The following is a 20817-nucleotide window of genomic DNA, read 5'->3' on the forward strand; positions in this document are numbered from 1 at the left end:
CAATTTTTATTTCAACACTAGTAATTCATTACTTCATCATACCATGACCCTTGCCGCTTTACTTTTTTATTTTTCTATCTTCCCTTTTTGAGAGTTTAATTAGAATCCACCCAAATTCAATTAGCAATCAATAAATCAATAAGCATACTTACTTGTATTCAAGATTTTGCAACACTCTAAAAACAGGAAACACATGCAGCTGCTATATTGTCAAGGACCAGTGATACTCCAAAATTGTGTTACTTGATCTGTACAACCTGGAAAAGAACATCCATTAAATTAGAACTCAAACGAACCACTACAACAAAACACTGTCCAATTTCCTTTTCAAAACATGCATAGGAAGTTAAAGGAAACATTTACCATACTTACCAATTAGTGAGACGAACATGGAAATTCAAGGCTGGAGAAGTGGAGGTCCACCGGCGGACGGTGCAACTGCACTAGGAAGCTTCAGCGGCGCCGGAAAAACTCAAATGCAACAGCAGAGCAGCGTCGCTCTTGTTCCGATTTTGGAGGCGCGATGGTCGGAAAGGCTAGGCGCGGGGTCGAAACGGCTGGAGAAGTGAGGGAAGAGGGTTGCGCTCAGATAGCTTCAGTGGAGTCTCGATGGCCAGAGCCGCTGGGAGCGGCGTCGCGGTGTCCGGAGAAGAGAGGGAAGAGGGTTGCGCGATGGTTCTGGAGGCGTGGCGCGGGTGTAGATAATTTTTAAATTCTGTGTAGTAAAACGGTAAAAGGAGATAGAGTTTTTGGTGAAGGTGAATATGGTTTATCCTGAGTATTTTTAGATAATGCTGAATGTGCATTGCGTTTTTAGGTCCCAGCCCAAACACATTTAACTGAGTTTTGACTGATATGCTTTTGGTTCCTAGCATTACTCGATATTAATTATTTGCTTTAATACATACTCTAACGCTCATGCAAATCTGATCTCACTTTCTCTATATACGCACTACAAAAATTATTCCATTTTACACCTTATATATAATAAGCTCTTCAATTTTTCTCCTCTAAAATAACAGAATGAAAACACCTCCTAAAATATTTAGAATTGAATGAACATATACACTACCCAATCAGAAATCAGAGAAATTGAAGTTCCAAATCAAACCCATACCGCACGTATGTTAGTAATGCTCTAACTACTTGGCTTTAGCCTCCGGCAGCTGACTTTGACTTTGTTCTTATTATTCAAAGGGCGAGTCATCCTGCTTTGACTCTCTCTTTTTGTTCAACAACTTTAATTTCTTCCCATCTTCAATTTGATATTTTATTATACGCTAATAATATAAACAAATTTAATCATATGTACGTAAAGACAACAAAAAACTCTCTATGCTGAATAATATTGTAATGCAATGCATGTGTAATAAGCCATAAGGACCGACATAAAACGTAGTAGTTACCATCTGTCAACACAAACACCTCTGTAATTGTAATGGCTACTTTGTTACTACTGTTGTATACTATATTATTAGTGTGCATTAATATTAAAGGTGCCGGTGCCACCAACAATATGCAATTCATCTTGAAAATCATCATAGCAAGCCACGAATATTATTATTAATAATGAGTAATATTGTAAAGAGAAAAATTAAATAGCCATCCCTTAGTATCATTACCTGCCAGAATGAATCAAAGTGCGATTTTCTTTTCATCTCTTAATCCTTTTGATCTCTTCGATGTTGATTTTTAATCATGTTTTTAGCATGAGTCAAAAGTACTTCTATACTGGTCTTCCATCCATGTGTCTCCTTTCAACTTCATCTTTTGGTTAAATGGTTTTATGACAGAGTATTAAAATTGTTATGATTATAAAATCTAAATTTTTGTTCTTGTAATTCTAAAAAATAAAATGAGTACAAGATAATTTAAATAACTTATTAAAAATGTAACTATTCATATGCATCTCTTTATTAGTTTCAACTTTTAGATTAAGTAATTTCACTACACTATTATCAAGAAATCTGTATTCTCTGTTACAAAAGTTGTTGACAAAAAAAGAAAGTAAAAGTAAAATGCTTTTGTTAAATTTCTCAATATTTTGCTTGAATGGAATCAATAGATACAGCACAACTTAAAGGTGAATCGAAATCACGGTGAAACTAAATCAATTGACAAATTCATGTGTTCCCCGAATAATCCATCTAGCAGCTTTGTTCCACTTGACACTTGTATTTTTTTTTTTGCATCGTTCCTCAATTAAACCTGCTCCATTTCTCAATCGATCGCATCCCAATGGTTGGTCTATTGTTAACAATGGAAATTCAATTATCTAGTATTCTAATATGTTTATGCTACGGTGATTACAGCAATTATAATATTCAAAAAATATTACTAAAATTAAAATAATATCTTTTTATTATTTACCAATAATTTTTAAAAAATATTATTAAAATATAAAAAAATTAATTTTAATAATATTGCATAACCACAATAATTACCATAAATATAGACATATTAAAATCTATTAAGAAAATCAGAAGATAACAAAACCATTCAACGTAAACATAACAAAGAACATGGAATTCAACCTACACATGGAGAAATTTTCCTAGTCAATGCAATCAATTACATTACAACATGGAAGTCCTCACACGGTTTCTTTTTTTTTTTTTGGGACAACAGAATCTAATTTCACGAGTTAGGGTGTTCATAATCTAAGTATTCTGTGACGAATTTGAGCTCAAAATTTAAGCCAATATATTTCTCGTTTTGGATGATATTTTAGATTGATCATATAATAGTTATTTAAGGACTAAACTGTGGTTGTGGCCATGTTCTAATGATAAAGTTGTTTGTCTCTAAAAATGTCACACCAGGTTTCAACCCCAAGTGGAGTGATTAAAGAGCTATATATTGTGTGTGTGAATAGTTGAGAGTGTGTTATGAACCAAAAAAAAAGGACTAAACTTTTTCAGTAAGCCACCATGGAATATAGCGTCAATTATGGAAGATATTTTGTCGGGAGTTAATTACTAATCTCTAGTTTTGTCTAACATTGATGACTAAATCTCCATTTTAGTCATGAGATTCACGCGATTACTCATTTTAGTCTCTGAAATTTAAAATTACCTATACTCGTCCTTCAGATTCAAGTTTTGGCACCAATATCGTTTCTCGACTCTTTCCGGTGATGATTAGGCAAATGGAGTGCTGAGATGACACCCTTCCTGTCACATTAAACGCTGTAACGACTAGTTGATGTGGCGAGGGTTGTATTTGTATTAAATTTAGTCCCCCCTTATTAAAACTTTGTCATTATAACTCAGATAAATAATATGATAATTAGGGTATCAGGAATTAAATTGGATACAAATACAACTCTTGCCACGTCAGCTAGTTGTTGTAGCGTCTAGCGTGATAGAGAGGGTGTCATCTTAGCACTTCGTTTGTCTTATCTTCGTCGAAAATAATTGAGAGACCACATTGGTGCTCAAACTTAAATCTGGAGAACTAATATAAGTAATTTTGAATTTTAAAGACCAAAATAAATAATCGCGTAAATGTCAAGAACCAAAATAGAAATTTAGTCACCATTGACAATGAATTCTGCTGCACACACGACATAACAATTTCAACAATTATCACTTGTGCTAGGCATTATACTTCGTGTTGATATATAATTAACTGTAATATATTTATATCTAGCCCTCCTCCAGCTTTGAGAGTTTCTGTTGGATTTTTTTTTTGGATTTTTACTATATTTTTTTAATTCGACTGACTAAAGACTATAGAATGGAGTTCTGTTTAAGAGTTTGTCCTTATCATTAGGTTATTGTATACACAAAATGAAATTCGAATCTTCAATACTTACTTAAACAAACTAATAAGTTAGTCACTAAATCAACCTAAGTTGATTTTTATTTTAACAGGAATCAACTTGTTTTTTTAGCTTGTTTAAAACTATTTAATATGAGAAAAAAGTTATATTTTCTTTAAAAAATTTCATTTTTATTTAAAACACAATTTCATTATTTAAAATGACTATAATATATTAATAAAATAGAATTCAATTCTTCGATTTAGAATAACTTTTATATGAATTAAATTTTGTTTTTTTATAATTTTATCCTTTACAAAAAAATTTTATTAATCATAAATAAAAATATTTTTTATATTTTATTAATTATAAATAAAATTAATTTGATGATGATCAAACATTATTAAAAATAATTAATTACAAAATTATTAAGTTAAATTTTAATTCATATTTGTTGATTAATAATTTTGTTGTGCAGATTTTGTTTTGGGTCGAAAATGACAAGTCCAATATGAAGATAATTTTCAGCCTCGTACAAAATGTTTAAATATAATTGGCTGAATTATTGTTATGATAGCTGGGCCAGAAAAATTGAGAAGCAAGCCCAATTGTTTCTTTGGTGCAAGACCAACGAAATTTGGTCCAAAATTGAAAAATAGGAGAAGCAAAGGCTGCATACTTCCACGGTTACCACACTCTTCATTTGATGGAATTCAAAATTTGATTAAATGAAGTTAATGCAGACATTGGTAACATGAGAGAGAAAATGCAATTGATTTGATGGCTTTAATTTCCACACGTTACAAAGCATGAAAGAGGGAAGTGGGTTTTAATTGAGTATAATTGATTTTAATTTCCTTCTTTATTTTTTTTGAAAGCATTTTCTCTCTCTTCTCTCATCTGTTTCGGTCATGTCACAGAGAAGAAGAAGAAGCAAGTTATCAGAGATGAGACACTGTAGCAGTGAAGCTAGAAGCAAGAAAAGGGCTAAGATGATGATGTCCTTAGCAAAAAGAAGATCTACAGTATGGTGTGGCTGAGATTTTTTCCACAAATGGTAAGATGTGATGAAGAAGTCTCAAACTCACTATGCCTAAAAATGGTGGAAGATCTGTTTCGGTCAGAGAAGAAGATTCCTTGGGTATGGCTCGTCTCTACTCTCTGATCAACCACCATAGAAGGTAGCTACTGTAGTTACGTGGAGGAAGAGGGAGAAGATAGAGCAAATGGAGTTGTCAAGCATCAAGGACTCATCAAGGGTCAGGAATCCTTCTTGGGGAGCAAGTCAAGATGGAAGGTCCGGATTGATGAAACTTGGTGAGAAAGGATGAGGAAGAGGTAATTGCATGCTGGATTTTGCATTCGGTTCTCTCTATTCCCTCTCTGGCCGAACCGGTTTTGTTGTTGAAGAAGAAAAAGTTGGCTCAGTTCAACCGTTTCAACCTTGGAGGCTTCCCCTTCTATAATAAAGATGAACAGCCAAGGCTTGAAGCAAGGAAAAAAGAGTAAAAGCACAGAGTTCTCATAGATACCCAAGCTAACAGAAGTTCTTCTCCTTCAATGTGTTTCATGTTGTATTTTTCTGTTTAGTTTTGTCTGTTTTGAGTCTCATGAAAAAAGGCAAACAGTGAGATTTGTATGAAAAAGCCATAGAGCAGAAAAGGCAGAATATACAAAATTAAAAGAAAAAGCCATAGATGTCCTTAGAGGTCCTTTGTACATCTGTGTTGTATTTCATGATTATGAGAGAATCCCCTTGCAAGTTGGGTTAGCACTTAGCAGTTGAAAGCTTGGTAGGTGACCAAGTCAAGTTCAGGATTGGGGTTAGATTCTGGACTTGTCCCAGAAAGGAAGGATAGTTTCTAGGGAGAATTGGTGTTTGTAATCAAGATGATTATAGTGAAATTCCATCATTGTCGTGATGGAGACTGGATGTAGGTTGCATTACACTTAGCAGCTGAACCAGGATACTTCTTGGTGTGATTCTCTCTCTCTCTCTCCTACTCCATATCAGTTTCTGTTCGAAGGAGACAAAATTGAAAAATATCTCTTGGCTGGTTACGAGACAAAAAAAAAAGTCTCCTAACTAGGCACGAGACAAAAACAAGAAATATCTCCTCAAAGAACTCTAAAAGGCAGTAAGTGTTACTAAGCAAAAAGGGGCTAAGATTCAACCCCCCTTCTCTTAGACACTGATAATCATCAACGGAAAATCCCGAAACAAACTCCAAATAAACAACCTAAAACGTCTATATAAATAAACAAGTAACTCCGGAGTAAAACAGGTCACACAACTCATTCTGATCTTATTATCATTACTTCTCTTAAGTCATATCCTAACTTGAGCGTCGAAGTGCTTTTTGTAGGTGTTCCCGCCGTGATGTTCCAACCAGGCTGACGTACAACTCTTCCGCCCGAACACAGTCATCAGTAGAAGGAGTTACCATACCTCGGCATCATATGCACGGAACATTTGGCGCGCCCACCATGGGGCCCAAAGTTTAAAGACCCCATTGAGTTTAACTCTCTGTTTTAAGATTTTTCGCTTTTACACCTTTCTTTTTCAGGATCGCTAATCCCGAAGATGGCCGATAACGGGGTCCAGCAACCCACACAAGCAAAACTCCTGACTCAAATTGCCAAACATCAGGTGGAAGTTCGGAAAATAGCCGAGCTATCATCCGCCAACAAAGCTGGGGAAAAACGAAGAAGGAAACTCCAAAAATCCAACTCAAGGAAATACGAACCCCCTAAGCATCACCCTGCCCAAGGAGAAGCTGACGTTGTACGACCCCTTCTCAGAAGAGATTACCAATTTTCAAATACCAAAGAACTTTGTGCTGCCTACTTCCCTGGAACCATACAAGGGGTTTGGTGATCCTCGCGCTTACATTAAGAAATTGCAATCCATGATGTTTTTTACGGCTCTAACAATGAGCCTATACTTTGCCAAGTTTTTTCCACTTATCTTGATGGTGCTGCGTTACTCTGGTTTTCTAAGTTGTCTGCAGGTTCAATTTCTTCTTTTGAAGAGCTAGCGAGATCTTTCATTGATTACTTTGTCGCGTCAAGAATACATGTACACGGATCAGATTACCTCGGCACAATTAGACAAGGACAACATGAAAGCCTAAAAGACTACATGACTTGGTTCGCTGAAGCAACTATGGATATTCCAAACTTAGACCCCGCAGTCCACCTACACGCCCTTAAAACCGGCCTCAGACTTGGCAAGTTCCGAGAAATGATCACAGTAACCAAACCAAAGTCTCTAGAAGAATTCTGAGAAAGGGCTACAGGTCAAAAGAGATCGAAAAACTTCGTGAAGTTCAGAAAATAGACAAACAAACAACCAGGAGAGAAGAGGAGAAGACTTTCAAATCATCAGGCAACAAGGAACCAAAGAAACCTTTCAAGCTCACGCCAAAATTCAATACCTACACCAGATTCAATACCAAGAGGGAGAACATAATCAATGAGATTCTCAACACCAAGATAGTAAAACCTCCTGCCCGATCAGGAAGTTATCAAGACCATCAATTTGTAGACAGGAGCAAGCACTGTGTGTTCCACCAGAAGTATGGACACACAACGGATGAATGCGTAATAGCCAAGGACTTGCTAGAAAGATTAGCTCGGCAGGGACTTCTGGACAAGTATGTCGAAGGGCGAAGAAACAGGAAAATCAAACAAGATCAAGACGAGCGTCCAACAGAAAAGGAAAAAGGGAAATGGACAGTCCCGAATCCACCAAGAGGAATAATAAACTGCATATCAGGAGGATATGCAGGAGGAGGCGAATAAAGCTCGGCCCGAAAACGAAGCTACCGAGAAATGCTAGCAATTGAAGGAACAATACCTCCGACAAAACAGGATACAGTAGAACCAGTGATAACCTTCAATCAATCTGACCTAGTTTCACCAGGCCCAAACCTCGACGATCCAGTAGTAATTTCCATCCAAATAGGAGAATTGCTGGTAAGAAAGGTCCTTTTGGACCCAGGTAGTAGTGTCGATGTACTATTTTATTCAACTTTTCAAAAAATGAAACTATCTGAAAAAGCTATGCAAACTTCATCTGGAGAACTGGTTGGGTTCTCTGGAGAGAGGGTCCCAATAAAAGGACACATATGGTTAAAGACAACAATGGGGAACACCCCATTATTAAAAACTATTGATGTCTAATATCTCATAGTCGGTTGCCCCAGTCCTTATAATATTATCCTCGGAAGACCTGCCCAGAACAACTTCAGAACAGTAATGTCTACTTTACATTTGTGTGTCAAGTTTCAGATCCAGGAGGACAAGATAGCAACAGTACACTCAGATCGCCAACAAGCTCGGTAATGTTACAATGCAAGTATGAAGAAGGCCAACACAACACAAAAGCCTCGGTAAGAAGTGAAAGCAATCCACAGCACATCTAAGGTGCTATCTCTAACCGAACTAAACCCCAGGAAGATTTCCAGGAAAGACCTCAACCGGTAGATAAAGGCAGACCAATTCACATATATCGGACGAGCTCTCGAAGGAGAGGAACGATCAAAGCTGATAAAGGTGCTACAGGACAATGCCGACCTATTCGCCTGGACACCAGCGTACATGCTGGGAATAGACCCAAGTGTCATCTGCCATAAACTTTCTATTAACAAAACAATTTGACCTGTTGCCCAAAAGAAAAGGAACCTCGGGGCAAAAAAGGTGAAAGCAGCTCTTGAAAAGACTAAGAAGCTCCTCAATGCCGACTTCATCAAAGAGATCTACTTCACCACATGGATCTCAAATGTGGTAATGAGAAGAAAGAACTCAGGTAAATGGCGCATGTGCATCGACTTTACAAATCTTAATAAGGCCTGTCCAAAAGATGCTTATCCATTGCCTTGTATTGATAAACTGGTAGACAATGCTTCGGGGTATAAAAGCTTAAGCTTCATGGATGCATACTCTGGCTACAACCAGATCCTTATGCATCCAGAGGACCAAAGCAAAACAGCTTTCATAACAGAACATGGAAATTTTTGTTATAAGGTACTACCATTTGGCCTACAGAATGCAGGTTCAACACATCAAAGATTAATGGACAAAGTCTTCCACCAACAAATAGGTCGGAACATGGAGATCTATGTAGACGACATGGTGGCAAAGACCCCATCACAAGGCTCACACTGCGACGACATACAGGAAAATTTTAAGCAAATCCTAGAATATAACATGAGGCATAATCCAGAAGTACAAACCCGGAAAAATTGAATCAACATTTAATCAAACCCGGAAAAATGTGAAGCTATCCTCAACATGGCAAACCCAAAAATAATAAAAGAAGTACAACAACTCGCTGGAAGGGTGGCCGTGCTATCATGCTTCCTGTCAACAATAGCAAACCGATCATATCATTTCTTTCAAACCATCTCTAAGAACAAAAAGTTCAAATGGACAGAAGATTGCGAACAATCCTTTACCAAGCTCAAAATAATCTTGTCATCACCACCAATTCTCAAGAAACCAGAAGCCGATAAACCATTATATTTATACCTTTCAATTTCTAACTATGCTACAAGTTCTGTTTTGGTTGCTGAAACAGGAAAGACGCAGAGCCTGGTATACTTTGCCAGCAAAGTGCTACAGCCAACAGAGACACGGTACCCGAGGATAGAGCAACTACCATTAGCACTGGTCACCACAGCAAGAAGGCTACATCATTACATCCAAAGTCACACAATAGTGGTAAGAACGGATCAACCGTTGAGGCAAATATTAACAAAGCCCGAGATTGCAGGATGCCTGACTAAATGATTCGTCAAACTTACCGAGTTTGATATAAAATACCAACCGAGAAAGGCTCTGAAGTCACAAGTGCTGGCTGACTTTATCTTGGAAATGACAACCCAGAAACAACATATTAAACAATGCTGGAAATTACATGTGGATGGTGCATCAAACCGAGAAGGAAGTGGAGCAGGGGTAATATTAAAAGAAAGAGACAAGATCATAGCCGAACAATCAGTACAATTTACTTTTACAGCAAGTAACAACCAAGCAGAGTATGAAGCCCTGCTTGCCGGACTAAAGCTCGCTCAAAACTTACAAATACACCAACTCCCAGCCTACTGTGATTCACTCCTGGTAGTACAACAAGTTAAGGGAGAGTTCCAGGTAAAAGATCCTTTGTTAGAAAAATACTGGCTCATAGCAAAGGATCTCATTTCAAAACTTGATAAATTCGAAATCATACACGTTAACAGAGAACATAATATAAGGGCCGTTGTGTTATCTAAACTAGCCACCACTAAACCAACAACACACACACCAATACTTTCACAATTAACACTTGAAAAACCGAATTTTGAGCTAAATTGTGTATTGAGTATTACACAGGTAAGAGACTGGAGGACACCTTTCTTTGACTATATCAACATAGGAATTATTCCAAGAGAGGAACGAAATCCACAACTTTTTCAAAGAAGAGCAAGCTTTTACACAATAGTCAGAGGCAACTTATACAGGCGAGGATTCTCACAACCACTTCTCAGATGTATCAACAAAGACGATGCCGAAATAGTAATGGCGGAAACACACGAAGGGGGTATGTGGAAACCATGTCGGAGGCCGCGCCTTAGCTGCCAAGATCCTAAGAACAGGGTATTATTGGCCAACAATGAAGAGAGATTGCATGGCCAAAGTCAAAACATGTGACAATTGCCAAAAGCACGCCACGATCTCAACAACACCAGCTAAGAAGTTGCACACTCTAGAGGTAAGCTGGCCTTTCAACAGATGGGGACTAGATATTCTCGGACCCTTCCTGAAAGCGCCAGGGCAGGTAAAATTTCTTTTGGTATCAATAGACTACTTTTCAAAATGGATTGAAGCATAACACCTCGCACGAATAACAGCCGAAAAGGTGAGGTCTTTCCTTTGGAAAAATATCATATGCCGCTATGGTATACCAAGAGAAATAGTCTCCAATAACGGAAGACAATTCACATACTATAACCTCGCCTCTTTCTTACAAAACTTTATCATAAAACATCATTTCAGTTCAGTCGAACACCCACAAACAAATGGGCAGGTGGAATCAGCTAACCGAGTTATTTTGCAGGTTTTAAGAAAGAAGTTGGACGATGTCAAAGGCGAATGGGCTGACCTTATTCTTGAAATCCTATGGAGCTACAACACAACAATCCAGTCAGCAACAGGGGAAACCCCCCCTTCAAACTGGTATACGGAGCAGAAGCACTCATACCGGTAGAGATCGGCACACCAACTCTGAGAGCCAAACTATATAATAAAGACAAAAATACCAGCACAAGGGCAACCGACTTAGATCTCATAGACGAAGAAAGAGACATGGCAGCATTAAGGCAACAAGCAATGAAGCAACTCATACAAAGGTGACATGATAAAAAGGTAGTCTCCCGAACATTTGAACATGGAGAATTCGTTCTTCAAAAGACAGAGGAAGCCAGGGAACCTCAAGCTCGTGGGAAGTTAGCAGCAAATTGGGAAGGCCCATTCCGAATTTGCAAAGTTCGCCAAGGGAGCATACCAACTGGAAACACTTGTAGGGGACCTAATCCCAGGAAACTGGAATGTATCCTCCCTGAGAAAATACCAATCATAATATGTATCAGAGCATATGAAGGTACTCTTTTTCCCATATGAGGTTTTATCCCAGAATAATAGGTTTTACTTAAAAGGTTTTAACGAGGCTGGACGCCACATTCTATTGTGTAAATGACATAATTAATTCAATCAATTCTAGTATCAACTCACCAAACATTGTACTATAATGACTTCTATGTCCTTTATGCAAACTAGATCAAACCACAATATATAATCCAAAAGTAAACCGAGCTTCATACTCGGCAAAGTCAAAACAAACAAACACCATAAACCTTGGCAATGTTCAACAAAATGCATCGACGTCAAATTTACAAACAAAATAATAAACTAAACAATTTTATTCTATCTTGTCTCCAATGCTTGAGCTGTCACTCTGTTTCTCAGCCTCATCATCAATCAACTCCCCATCAACAATAATCTTTGTAGAATCGAGCTTAACGACATCAGCCTCGGGAAACAAAACTCGAACCTGAGAAGCAGCCTGATCAAAACCTTGAGCGAAAGCCTCGTAAACTTCATTTTCCAGCTCCTTCACCTGAGCCGCTAGCTGGCTATTCTTAGACTTCAAGGTTTTAGACTCCTCGGAAACTGACGACTAAAGCCATTTCTCCTCGATAAGCTCAGTCTCCTTCTGTTTAAGAGAGAATGAAAGCTCAATAATCACTTTCTTCTTCTCCAAAACAGCAGAGGACAGCTCAGCAACACTAAGTGACTCTTTCCTCTCAGTTTCAATAACAAGCTCCTGAGCCCTACCTATGACAACAATCCGAGCACCGATCACCTGAAAAAGAAACTAATCAGTACACACCCAAAAAAAGAAATGAGAAAACAAATGTATAAACAAAAGTACCTGGAGGAAACGACTAGTCCCGGCTCGCCCAACTTCATCAATCATCTTCATGTCCTCAGAAAAACGACACAACTCATCGGCAAGAGTTGTGAAAGGGAAAAGCCTCGACAACAGAGATTTCATGCGATCGTCATCACTGTACCCATGAAGCCTCTTTTGATACTCATAGGTGGATTCCACGATCGCCAGATTATGAGAATCTTCCCCCTTAACTTCAACAACCTCATCAGCTATCCCACGAGTCTTTCCCCTCTTTCTTTTTGGGCGAGGATTCACCTTGGACTGTACGGCAGCAATACCACCCTCCTTATCTACATTAGTAGTCGACCACTCTTTCTCATTCTTTTTTTCTTTGACTAAAAAATGATTTAAGTCCAACAGTAGTAATGGTGGGAGCCTTCTCAGCTGAAAAGATACACAAAAAAACAAATGTCAGGAACGACTATACCACCATATCAAAAATCATTACCAAAACCAATTACCTATGTAATCCAAAATGGCTTCTTTATCCGAATCCCACTTTAACAACTCTGCAACAGAAAACAGTCCCTTAGATTCCAACATCTCTAACAAAAACTCCAAGACAATATTATCATCGGATACCCTATCATCAACATCAAGCACCTAGGTAGGCTCAGGGGACCAAGAAACAGGAAACCTCTCTTCTAAAAACTCATTCAAGTAAAATGGAAACTCCTCTTCAATACTTATAACTTTCACGAACATGGTCTTAAAATCTTTATAAGAAGACTTATACAGAGAAAAAATAGAACGACGAGGATGGCTACTAAAGTCATCCACAAACCACGCCTAACCCCGTTGGTTTGAAAAAAGGAAAAGAAAACCCTAAGGGATGGAGGATGCTCCAAGATATCCATCAAAATTTCAAAGGTTCGGTCAAAACCCCACGATTGGGGTGTAACTGAGATGAAGCACAATTCAACCAAAACAAAACCCCACACTCAAAATCAGTAAATGGGAGCCGGACACCCAATTCAGTCAATAAGCAAGAATAAAGGTAAAAGTAAGACCAACCATCAACCCTCTCACACACACGGTCATTCTCCCCACAAGGTAAAATTTCTATCCTTATATCACAACCATCCCTGACCCACACATTGGACCCCAAAACCTTCACTGACTCGACGTCACTAAACCGAGACACACAACATTTCACCTGCTCACTCACCCAGCTACAAAGATCATCCTCTGTAACAACAACCTTAGCCTTTTCCATGTTTTTGAAAAATAAACAAAGAAAAATAAATAGAGGAGAGGGGAGACCAGAATTCTTCACATCCAACCTTTGCTACTCATTTTCTCTGAAGATAGATGAAGTAAAGTGAAAGTTCTATTCAACAGGCAAACATGGGGCTCACCTAAGACAAAGCAACGTAATAAAACCTGGGAAAATAGAACGGTTTCACTTTTTTAATAACTGTTCCAATCCTAACCGTTCAATCAATACACAAATATCCAATGGCTAAGATGTTATCGAAATTTGAGCCACGCTTCACATCAATCAATTCACCAGGCACGGGAAATAAAACATCAATTAAATGCGTGACTTTCTCTCTCCCAGAAAAACCAAGGCAAGCTCGGGGGGAAAGTGCGTCTCCTACAACATATCCATAGTCGATGTATATGAGAAAACTAACAGCTCGCAGTTGTTTTCTTACAAACACAAGGCAAGCTTGGGGTTATGATACGTAACCTATACATTGGCACAAACAGAATCAAATAATAACAACCCACAAAATCCGGACGAGCTATGCAAAGCTCAGATCCGCACTCACCAAGTCAAACGCTATCACTGAAACTAACCTCGGCAAACATGGAGAATCCTAAAACAAACTCCAAATAAACAATCTAAAACGTCTATATAAACAAACAAGTAACTCCGGAGTAAAACAATCTTATTATCATTACTTCTCTTAAGTCATATTCTAACTTGAGTGTTGGAGTACTTTTTGTATGTGCTCCTGCCGCGATGTTTCAACCAGGCTGACGTATAAATTGGGTCGTATGTATTTATTAATACAATTATACTATTACAGTGGTCAAACTTTCTTACTAGGACAAGGCTCATTTGCTCTATTATTATTGATGTTAATTTCCTGATAGTACTATTCTGTTTATGTTCCCAAATTTCTCCGTTAAAATACTAAGGGTCAAATGTCTAACCATGGTGTGGTTAAATATGAATTGGGTTTTGTTAAGTAGACAATAATTTTTGTGAATAATGTGAATAATAGACTTTAAAATTAGTCCAATAAAATAAAAAAAATACTTCACTCTCAAATTATCTCCTAAATCATAACATTAAGATAATCATTTACACAACAATAAATTGAATATTCACCTAATGAATTGACCATGAATTGACCATCCACCTAATGTTTAATCATGCAAATTTGATTTCACTTTCTTTATATATGCACTACAAAAATTATTCCAATTTACACCTTATATATAATAAGCTCTTCAATTTGTCTCCTCTAAAATAACAAAATGAAAAAACCTCCTAAAATATTTAGAATTGAATGAACATATACACTACCCAATCAGAAATCAGAGCAGTTGAAGTTCCAAATCAAACCCATACCGCACGTATGTTAGTAATGCTCTAACTACTTGGCTTTAGCCTCCGGCAGCTGACTTTGACTTTGTTCTTAAGTAAGGATTGGGGTTCGAATTCCGCCTTGTACATGTAATAATTCATTGATCAGCACCAAACTCTTAAATGAAGAGTACCGCAGCGAATTAATTATTGTCCTGTTCAACATCTTTAATTTCTTCCCATCTTCAATTTGATATTTTATTATACGCTAATAATATAAACAAATTTAATCATATGTACGTAAACATATAACATAGCATTTTATTATAAATAGTGTATGTTAGTCTGGCCACTATTCTTCGCCTCTACCAAACACAGAGACTTGAAGAATCAAGGGAAAGAAGGTGCCAATGGCATTGACTACACCAGAAGAGGAAAAACAACACAATAACAATAATGGGTGCCACATGAACCTCGCTATTTCCCAATACTGCACCGGGGAACCACAAGCAAATTTGAGTGCTGTCATTAATCACTATGTCCACACTCTAAATCACTTCAACTTTCGCAACTTGGGTAACCTTTAATTTTGATTTTAATTCTTAATTACATATCAATAAAGAAAAAATAGTTATTATTGTAACTGCTACTTTTGGCAAGGAGTTTATACTTTCTCTTATTAATAATGTCTTTGGTTTGTATACTTGTGCAGGGTACCCCACGAATCAGAATTTCGACTACGATGCATTGGCACCATTGCTACAATTTCACCTAAACAATGCAGGTGATCCATTTGTTGGGAGCAGCTTCCGTCTAAATTCAACATCATTTGAAGTTAGTGTTCTTGATTGGTTCGCTAATTTGTGGGACATACAAAAGAATAAGTATTGGGGATACGTCACTACTGGTGGAACTGAGGCCAATCTTCACGCCATTTTAGTAGGGTCAGTTTCTTATTATTATTATTATTATTAAAATAAAAAGGCGTATCCTAACAGCACATTGATCTATCTAGGAGAGAACAATTTCCTGATGGAGTTCTATATACTTCAGAAGATTCACATTATTCAATATTTAAAATTGCAAGAATATATCGAATGCAATGTGTTGTAGTTAAAACTCTTTTCTCCGGTGAGATTGACTGTGCTGATCTAAAAGCTACATTACTTCATCACAAGGACAGGCCAGCCATCATCAATCTTAACATAGGTTTTGCTTGCTCTCATCCCTTTTTTTTTTCATAGGCTTTGTTGTTGTTGTATTTCCTAACCTAGCAGGTTAAAGACTTTATCACAAATCTACTCTCAACATTTGCTTAAATAGGCTATTGAGCTAACAACTAAATCAATCTAACTTGATTATTTGCTCTCATCTTTGTTATGAAATCAATAAATTTATGCACCTATTTCTGTAAAGGGTTTTTGTTATATGTATACAAGTACAACGATGAAAGGAGCTGTTGATGACATCGATCTTGTAATAAAAACACTTGAAAAAAGTGGTTTCAGTCGTGATAGATTCTACATTCACTGTGATGCAGCTTTATTTGGAATCATGCTCCCTTTTCTCAAAGCAGTGAGCCACACTTATTTACATCAACTTCATTAATTAAGTAAAAATCTTAAGCTTACATGTTATATGTACATGTAATATCCACACATGTGTGGATATTTGTATGATTTTATGTACAATTCATATGATACTCACTAAATTTAGTGTAATTCATTTACCCCCAGTTAATTATGATTTAAAACTCTTTTATAAGAATTAAGTTGTTATTCCACAGGCACCAAAGATAATAAGTTTCAAGAAACCCATTGGAAGTGTGAGTGTTTCGGGGCATAAATTCTTGGGATGTCCAATTCCCTGTGGAGTTGTAATAACCCGTTCAGAATACATGAATGCGTCATCAAGGGATGTTGAAATCATTGGTTCAAGAGATACAACAATCACAGGTAGTCGATGTGGACATGCTCCAATCTTCCTTTGGTATGCAATCAAAAAGAAAGGCTCAATAGGGATTCAAAACGAAGTGGAAAATTGCATAGCCAATGCACGTTACTTGCACAATCGACTAAGTGATGCTGGAATTGGTGCAATGTTAAATGAGCATAGCAACATTGTTGTGTTTGAGAGGCCTCTTGATCATGAATTTAGCAGTAGGTGGAACTTGGCGTGCCAAGGGAACATTGCACACGTGGTGGTCATGCAGCATGTTACCATTCAAATGTTGGATTCTTTTGTTACTGAGTTTCTTCATAAACGATCCTTTTCACGGTTTCAGGATTATGGCTCTTTTCAGCCTCTATGTATAGCAGAAAAAGTTAGCATTGCAAATTGTTCTTGCTCAATGCACAACTTATATCATGATTGTGCATGCTAGCACATTGTATTAAGCTTAATAATTATGAATTACATACACCCGTTAATCATTTTGTATTTTACAAGTTTTAATACAAAGTTGCATAATTCAAATGATATCATTGATGGGTCATTTTGATCAAAACCTTTTCCTTTTATTTTAATTTGTTAATACGATTAGGTATCGTGATTCTTTATTCAGCTTTTTTTATTACATTAATTAAAAAAAAAATAAAACAAACGCATCGAAATAGATTTACTGTTTTTTTTTTAATTTAAATATAAATCTACAAAAACAAATTAACTAGAATTAAAATTTTAAATTTTAAATTTTAAATTTTAATGTTATAAATCCTAACAAATCCCGAATAAAATCTTAAAGAACTTTGCTAAGTAGATAATGACTTTTGTGAACAATGTGAATAATAGGCTCTAAAATTGGTCTAATAAAGTAAAAACAAATTACACCCCGAATTACCCACCTAAATCTTAATATTAGGATAACTATGCGCATACCTAGTGAATTGAACAACCAATGTATTCATTATTCATATTATTTAGTATTTTCATTATCTACCTATACTTTTCCAATGCTAGGTAACCAATGACTTTCTTGAATAACATGAACAACCACCAATCAAATAAAAACACACTACACCTTCAAAATATTCACCTAAACCTTAATATTAGAATAATCATCCACATATCTAGTAAAATGAACATCCGATATATTTATTGTTCACATTGTTTAATATTTTCATTGTCCACCTATACTTTTTCTATTTTTAAAAATATTACTAAAATTAAAATAATACTTTTTATTATTTTAAAATATTACTAAAAATTATTATTAAAATGTAAACAAAAATTAATAATATTAAATAACCACAATAGTTACTATAAATATAGGTATATTAAAATTTATGTTTAATTATTTTGTTAGTCCCTATAGTTTTACCAAATTTTTAATTAGGTTTCTATACTTTTTTTTAATTGGGTTCCTACACTGCTTTAATTTTGTAATTAAGTCCTTCCTAGTGTAAAAAATATTAGAATTAACTGAATATTTCTTTACAAATAAAAGGTATTTATAATTAAAAACTTAATTAAATCTTTGACCGTATGTATTTTAGTAAAAATATTATGTTAATTTTAATATTTTTAACATAAAAAAATAATTATAAAATTAAAAGCGGTGTAAGAATTCAATTAAAAATATATATAAAAAATCTAATTAAATATTTGATAAAATTATAGAAACCAACAGAGTAATTAAACCTAAAATCTACTAAAAAATCACATGATAACAAACCATTCAAGGTAAACATAACAAAGAACATGGAATTCAACCTACACATGGAGAAATTTTCCTAGTCAATGCAATCAATTACATTACAACATGGAAGTCCTCACACGGTTTCTTTTTTTTTTTTTGGGACAACAGAATCTAATTTCACGAGTTAGGGTGTTCATAATCTAAGTATTCTGTGACGAATTTGAGCTCTTCTGTGACGAACAAAATTTAAGCCAATATATTTCTCGTTTCGGATGATATTTTAGATTGATCATATATAGTTATTTAAGGACTAAACTGTGGTTGTGGCCATGTTCTAATGACAAAGTTGTTTGTCTCTAAAAATGTCACACCAGGTTTCAACCCCAAGTGGAGTGATTAAAGAGCTATATATTGTGTGTGTGGATGGTTGAGAGCGTGTTATGAACCAAAAAAAAAAAAGGACTAAACTTTTCAATAAGCCACCATGGAATATAGCATCAATTATGGAAGATATTTTGTCGGGAGTTAACTACTAATCTCTAGTTTTGTCTAACATTGACAATGAATTCTGCTGCACACACGACATAACAATTTCAACAATTATCACTTGTGCTAGGCATTATACTTCGTGTTGATATATAATTAACTGTAATATATTTGTAATTTTATATCAAACCCTCCTCCAGCTTTGGGAGTTTTGTTGGATTTTCTTTTTTTTTTTGTTGTTTTTCTATAGTGTTTTTTAACTCGATGGACTAAGAACCTCTTTATGGAATGGGACTTCGTTCAAGAGTTTGTCCATTTCATTAGGTTATTGTATACACAAAACGAAATTCAAATCTTCAATACTTGTTTAATTATTTAATTAATCTAAGTTGATTTTTATTTTAACAGGAATCAACTTGTTTTTTTAGCTTGTTTAAAAATTATTTAATATGAAAAAATATATATTTTTTTAAAAAAATATTTTTATTTAAAATATAATTTTATTATTTAAAATGACTAGTTTTTCAGTTTCTAATTGTGATCTTGGGCCTTCTACTCCTTGCAATGAGGAGTTGGGGATATTATTGGGTCAGCTTTTAGGTTTATTATTGGGTCGTATCTCGTATGTATTTATTAATACAAATATACATTTATACTTTCGAATCCCGCCTTATGCATGCAGCAACCCATTGGCCAGCGGCAAACTCTTAAATGGAGCTCAGTACTGCAGCGGATTAGTCTTTGGCCTGTCGGGCTGGGGGATACCGTGGGAAACCAAAAAAAATATACATTTATACTGTTACGGTGGTCAAACTTTCTTAATAGGACAAGGCTCATTTGCTCTATTATTATTGATGTTAATTTCTTGATAGTTCATTTAGTCACAAGTAATTCTTTCAAAACTATTCTGTTTATGTTCCCAAATTTCTCCGTTTAAATGCTAAGGGTCAAATGTCTAACCATGGTGTGGATAAATATAAAAAATCAACGATCATATTCATTGAAAATAAACTTAAGAGCATTTGCAATGTTAGTTTTTTTTTTAGATCATATAATAAGACACATAAATATTTGTAGGATTATATATCATAAATAATTATTTAAAATTAAAAATAAAATTTATTCTTTCAATGTTTAATCTTAATTTAATTAAAATTTTATATTATTTTTAATTATTTATCAACATAATTATATGAGTAATAAATTTTTATTAATTTTTCATTAAAATAATATTGTATCTATAAGATGATATCAATTCTATTTAATCAATTAATTCTAATACAAATTTTAATTCTAAATTAATTCACTTTTTAAAAATATCAAAAGTAATATTCTAAAAACATCCTATTAAAAATGCTCTAAAAATCTCGAATTAGATGGAAAAGTAAAGCAATATTCGTGGATGGTTTTGTTCAAACAATTTGGGAGATTGATTATAATCATGATGCGCACGTTAGGGGATCCAGAAATCTATGTGCTCTTGATCTTATGAATGTGCTCTCATTCAACGATGAAATCATTGAGCAAACAGGCCCCACTCCATTGACATTATCAAGATTTTGGTAATTGTAGACACAGACGGTCAAGAAAAAATGTGTGGCATGTCGTAAAGGCAACGAAAAAAAAAAAACAAAAAATGATGCCTTCAACCCCCTTTACTAAAGTTCATGTCTTTACTCTTTAGTCACCTTCCATTCATTCTTTATTTCTCTTTTCATTTTTCAGCAAATGTTTATATGTAGAAGGAATTAAGATGTATGGAAATCAAACTTGAAGCCTTGAAGGTACCTTAATCCATAACCGTAAGGCAAGCAACGTATTGGGAGGTTGCTCAATCCCAACTTAAAAGCAGAATTCTAAACTATTAATCTTTTGAGCCTTCTAGAACACTTTCAAAA

General features: G+C 35.4%; 2 protein-coding genes across 2 annotated transcripts; both read left to right on the plus strand.

The window, feature by feature from the left end:
* The first annotated feature begins 609 nt into the window (after positions 1-609).
* On the plus strand, positions 610-7567 carry LOC107487623 (uncharacterized). Its single transcript, XM_016108290.1, has 3 exons — positions 610-697; positions 6775-7016; positions 7097-7567. Exons 1-3 carry the CDS (start codon positions 610-612, stop codon positions 7565-7567), a joined length of 801 nt encoding a protein of 266 aa, XP_015963776.1.
* Positions 7568-15162: 7595 nt separating this feature from the next.
* Positions 15163-17179, plus strand: LOC107487624 (serine decarboxylase 1-like). The gene is made up of 5 exons (XM_016108292.3): positions 15163-15372; positions 15509-15740; positions 15812-16005; positions 16235-16371; positions 16583-17179. The coding sequence occupies exons 1-5, from the start codon at positions 15207-15209 to the stop codon at positions 17177-17179; spliced, it is 1326 nt and encodes a 441-aa protein (XP_015963778.1). The 5' UTR covers positions 15163-15206.
* Positions 17180-20817: the final 3638 nt, after the last annotated feature.

This window comes from Arachis duranensis, chromosome 5 (assembly GCF_000817695.3).
Source record: "Arachis duranensis cultivar V14167 chromosome 5, aradu.V14167.gnm2.J7QH, whole genome shotgun sequence".
Taxonomy (NCBI): domain Eukaryota; kingdom Viridiplantae; phylum Streptophyta; class Magnoliopsida; order Fabales; family Fabaceae; genus Arachis; species Arachis duranensis.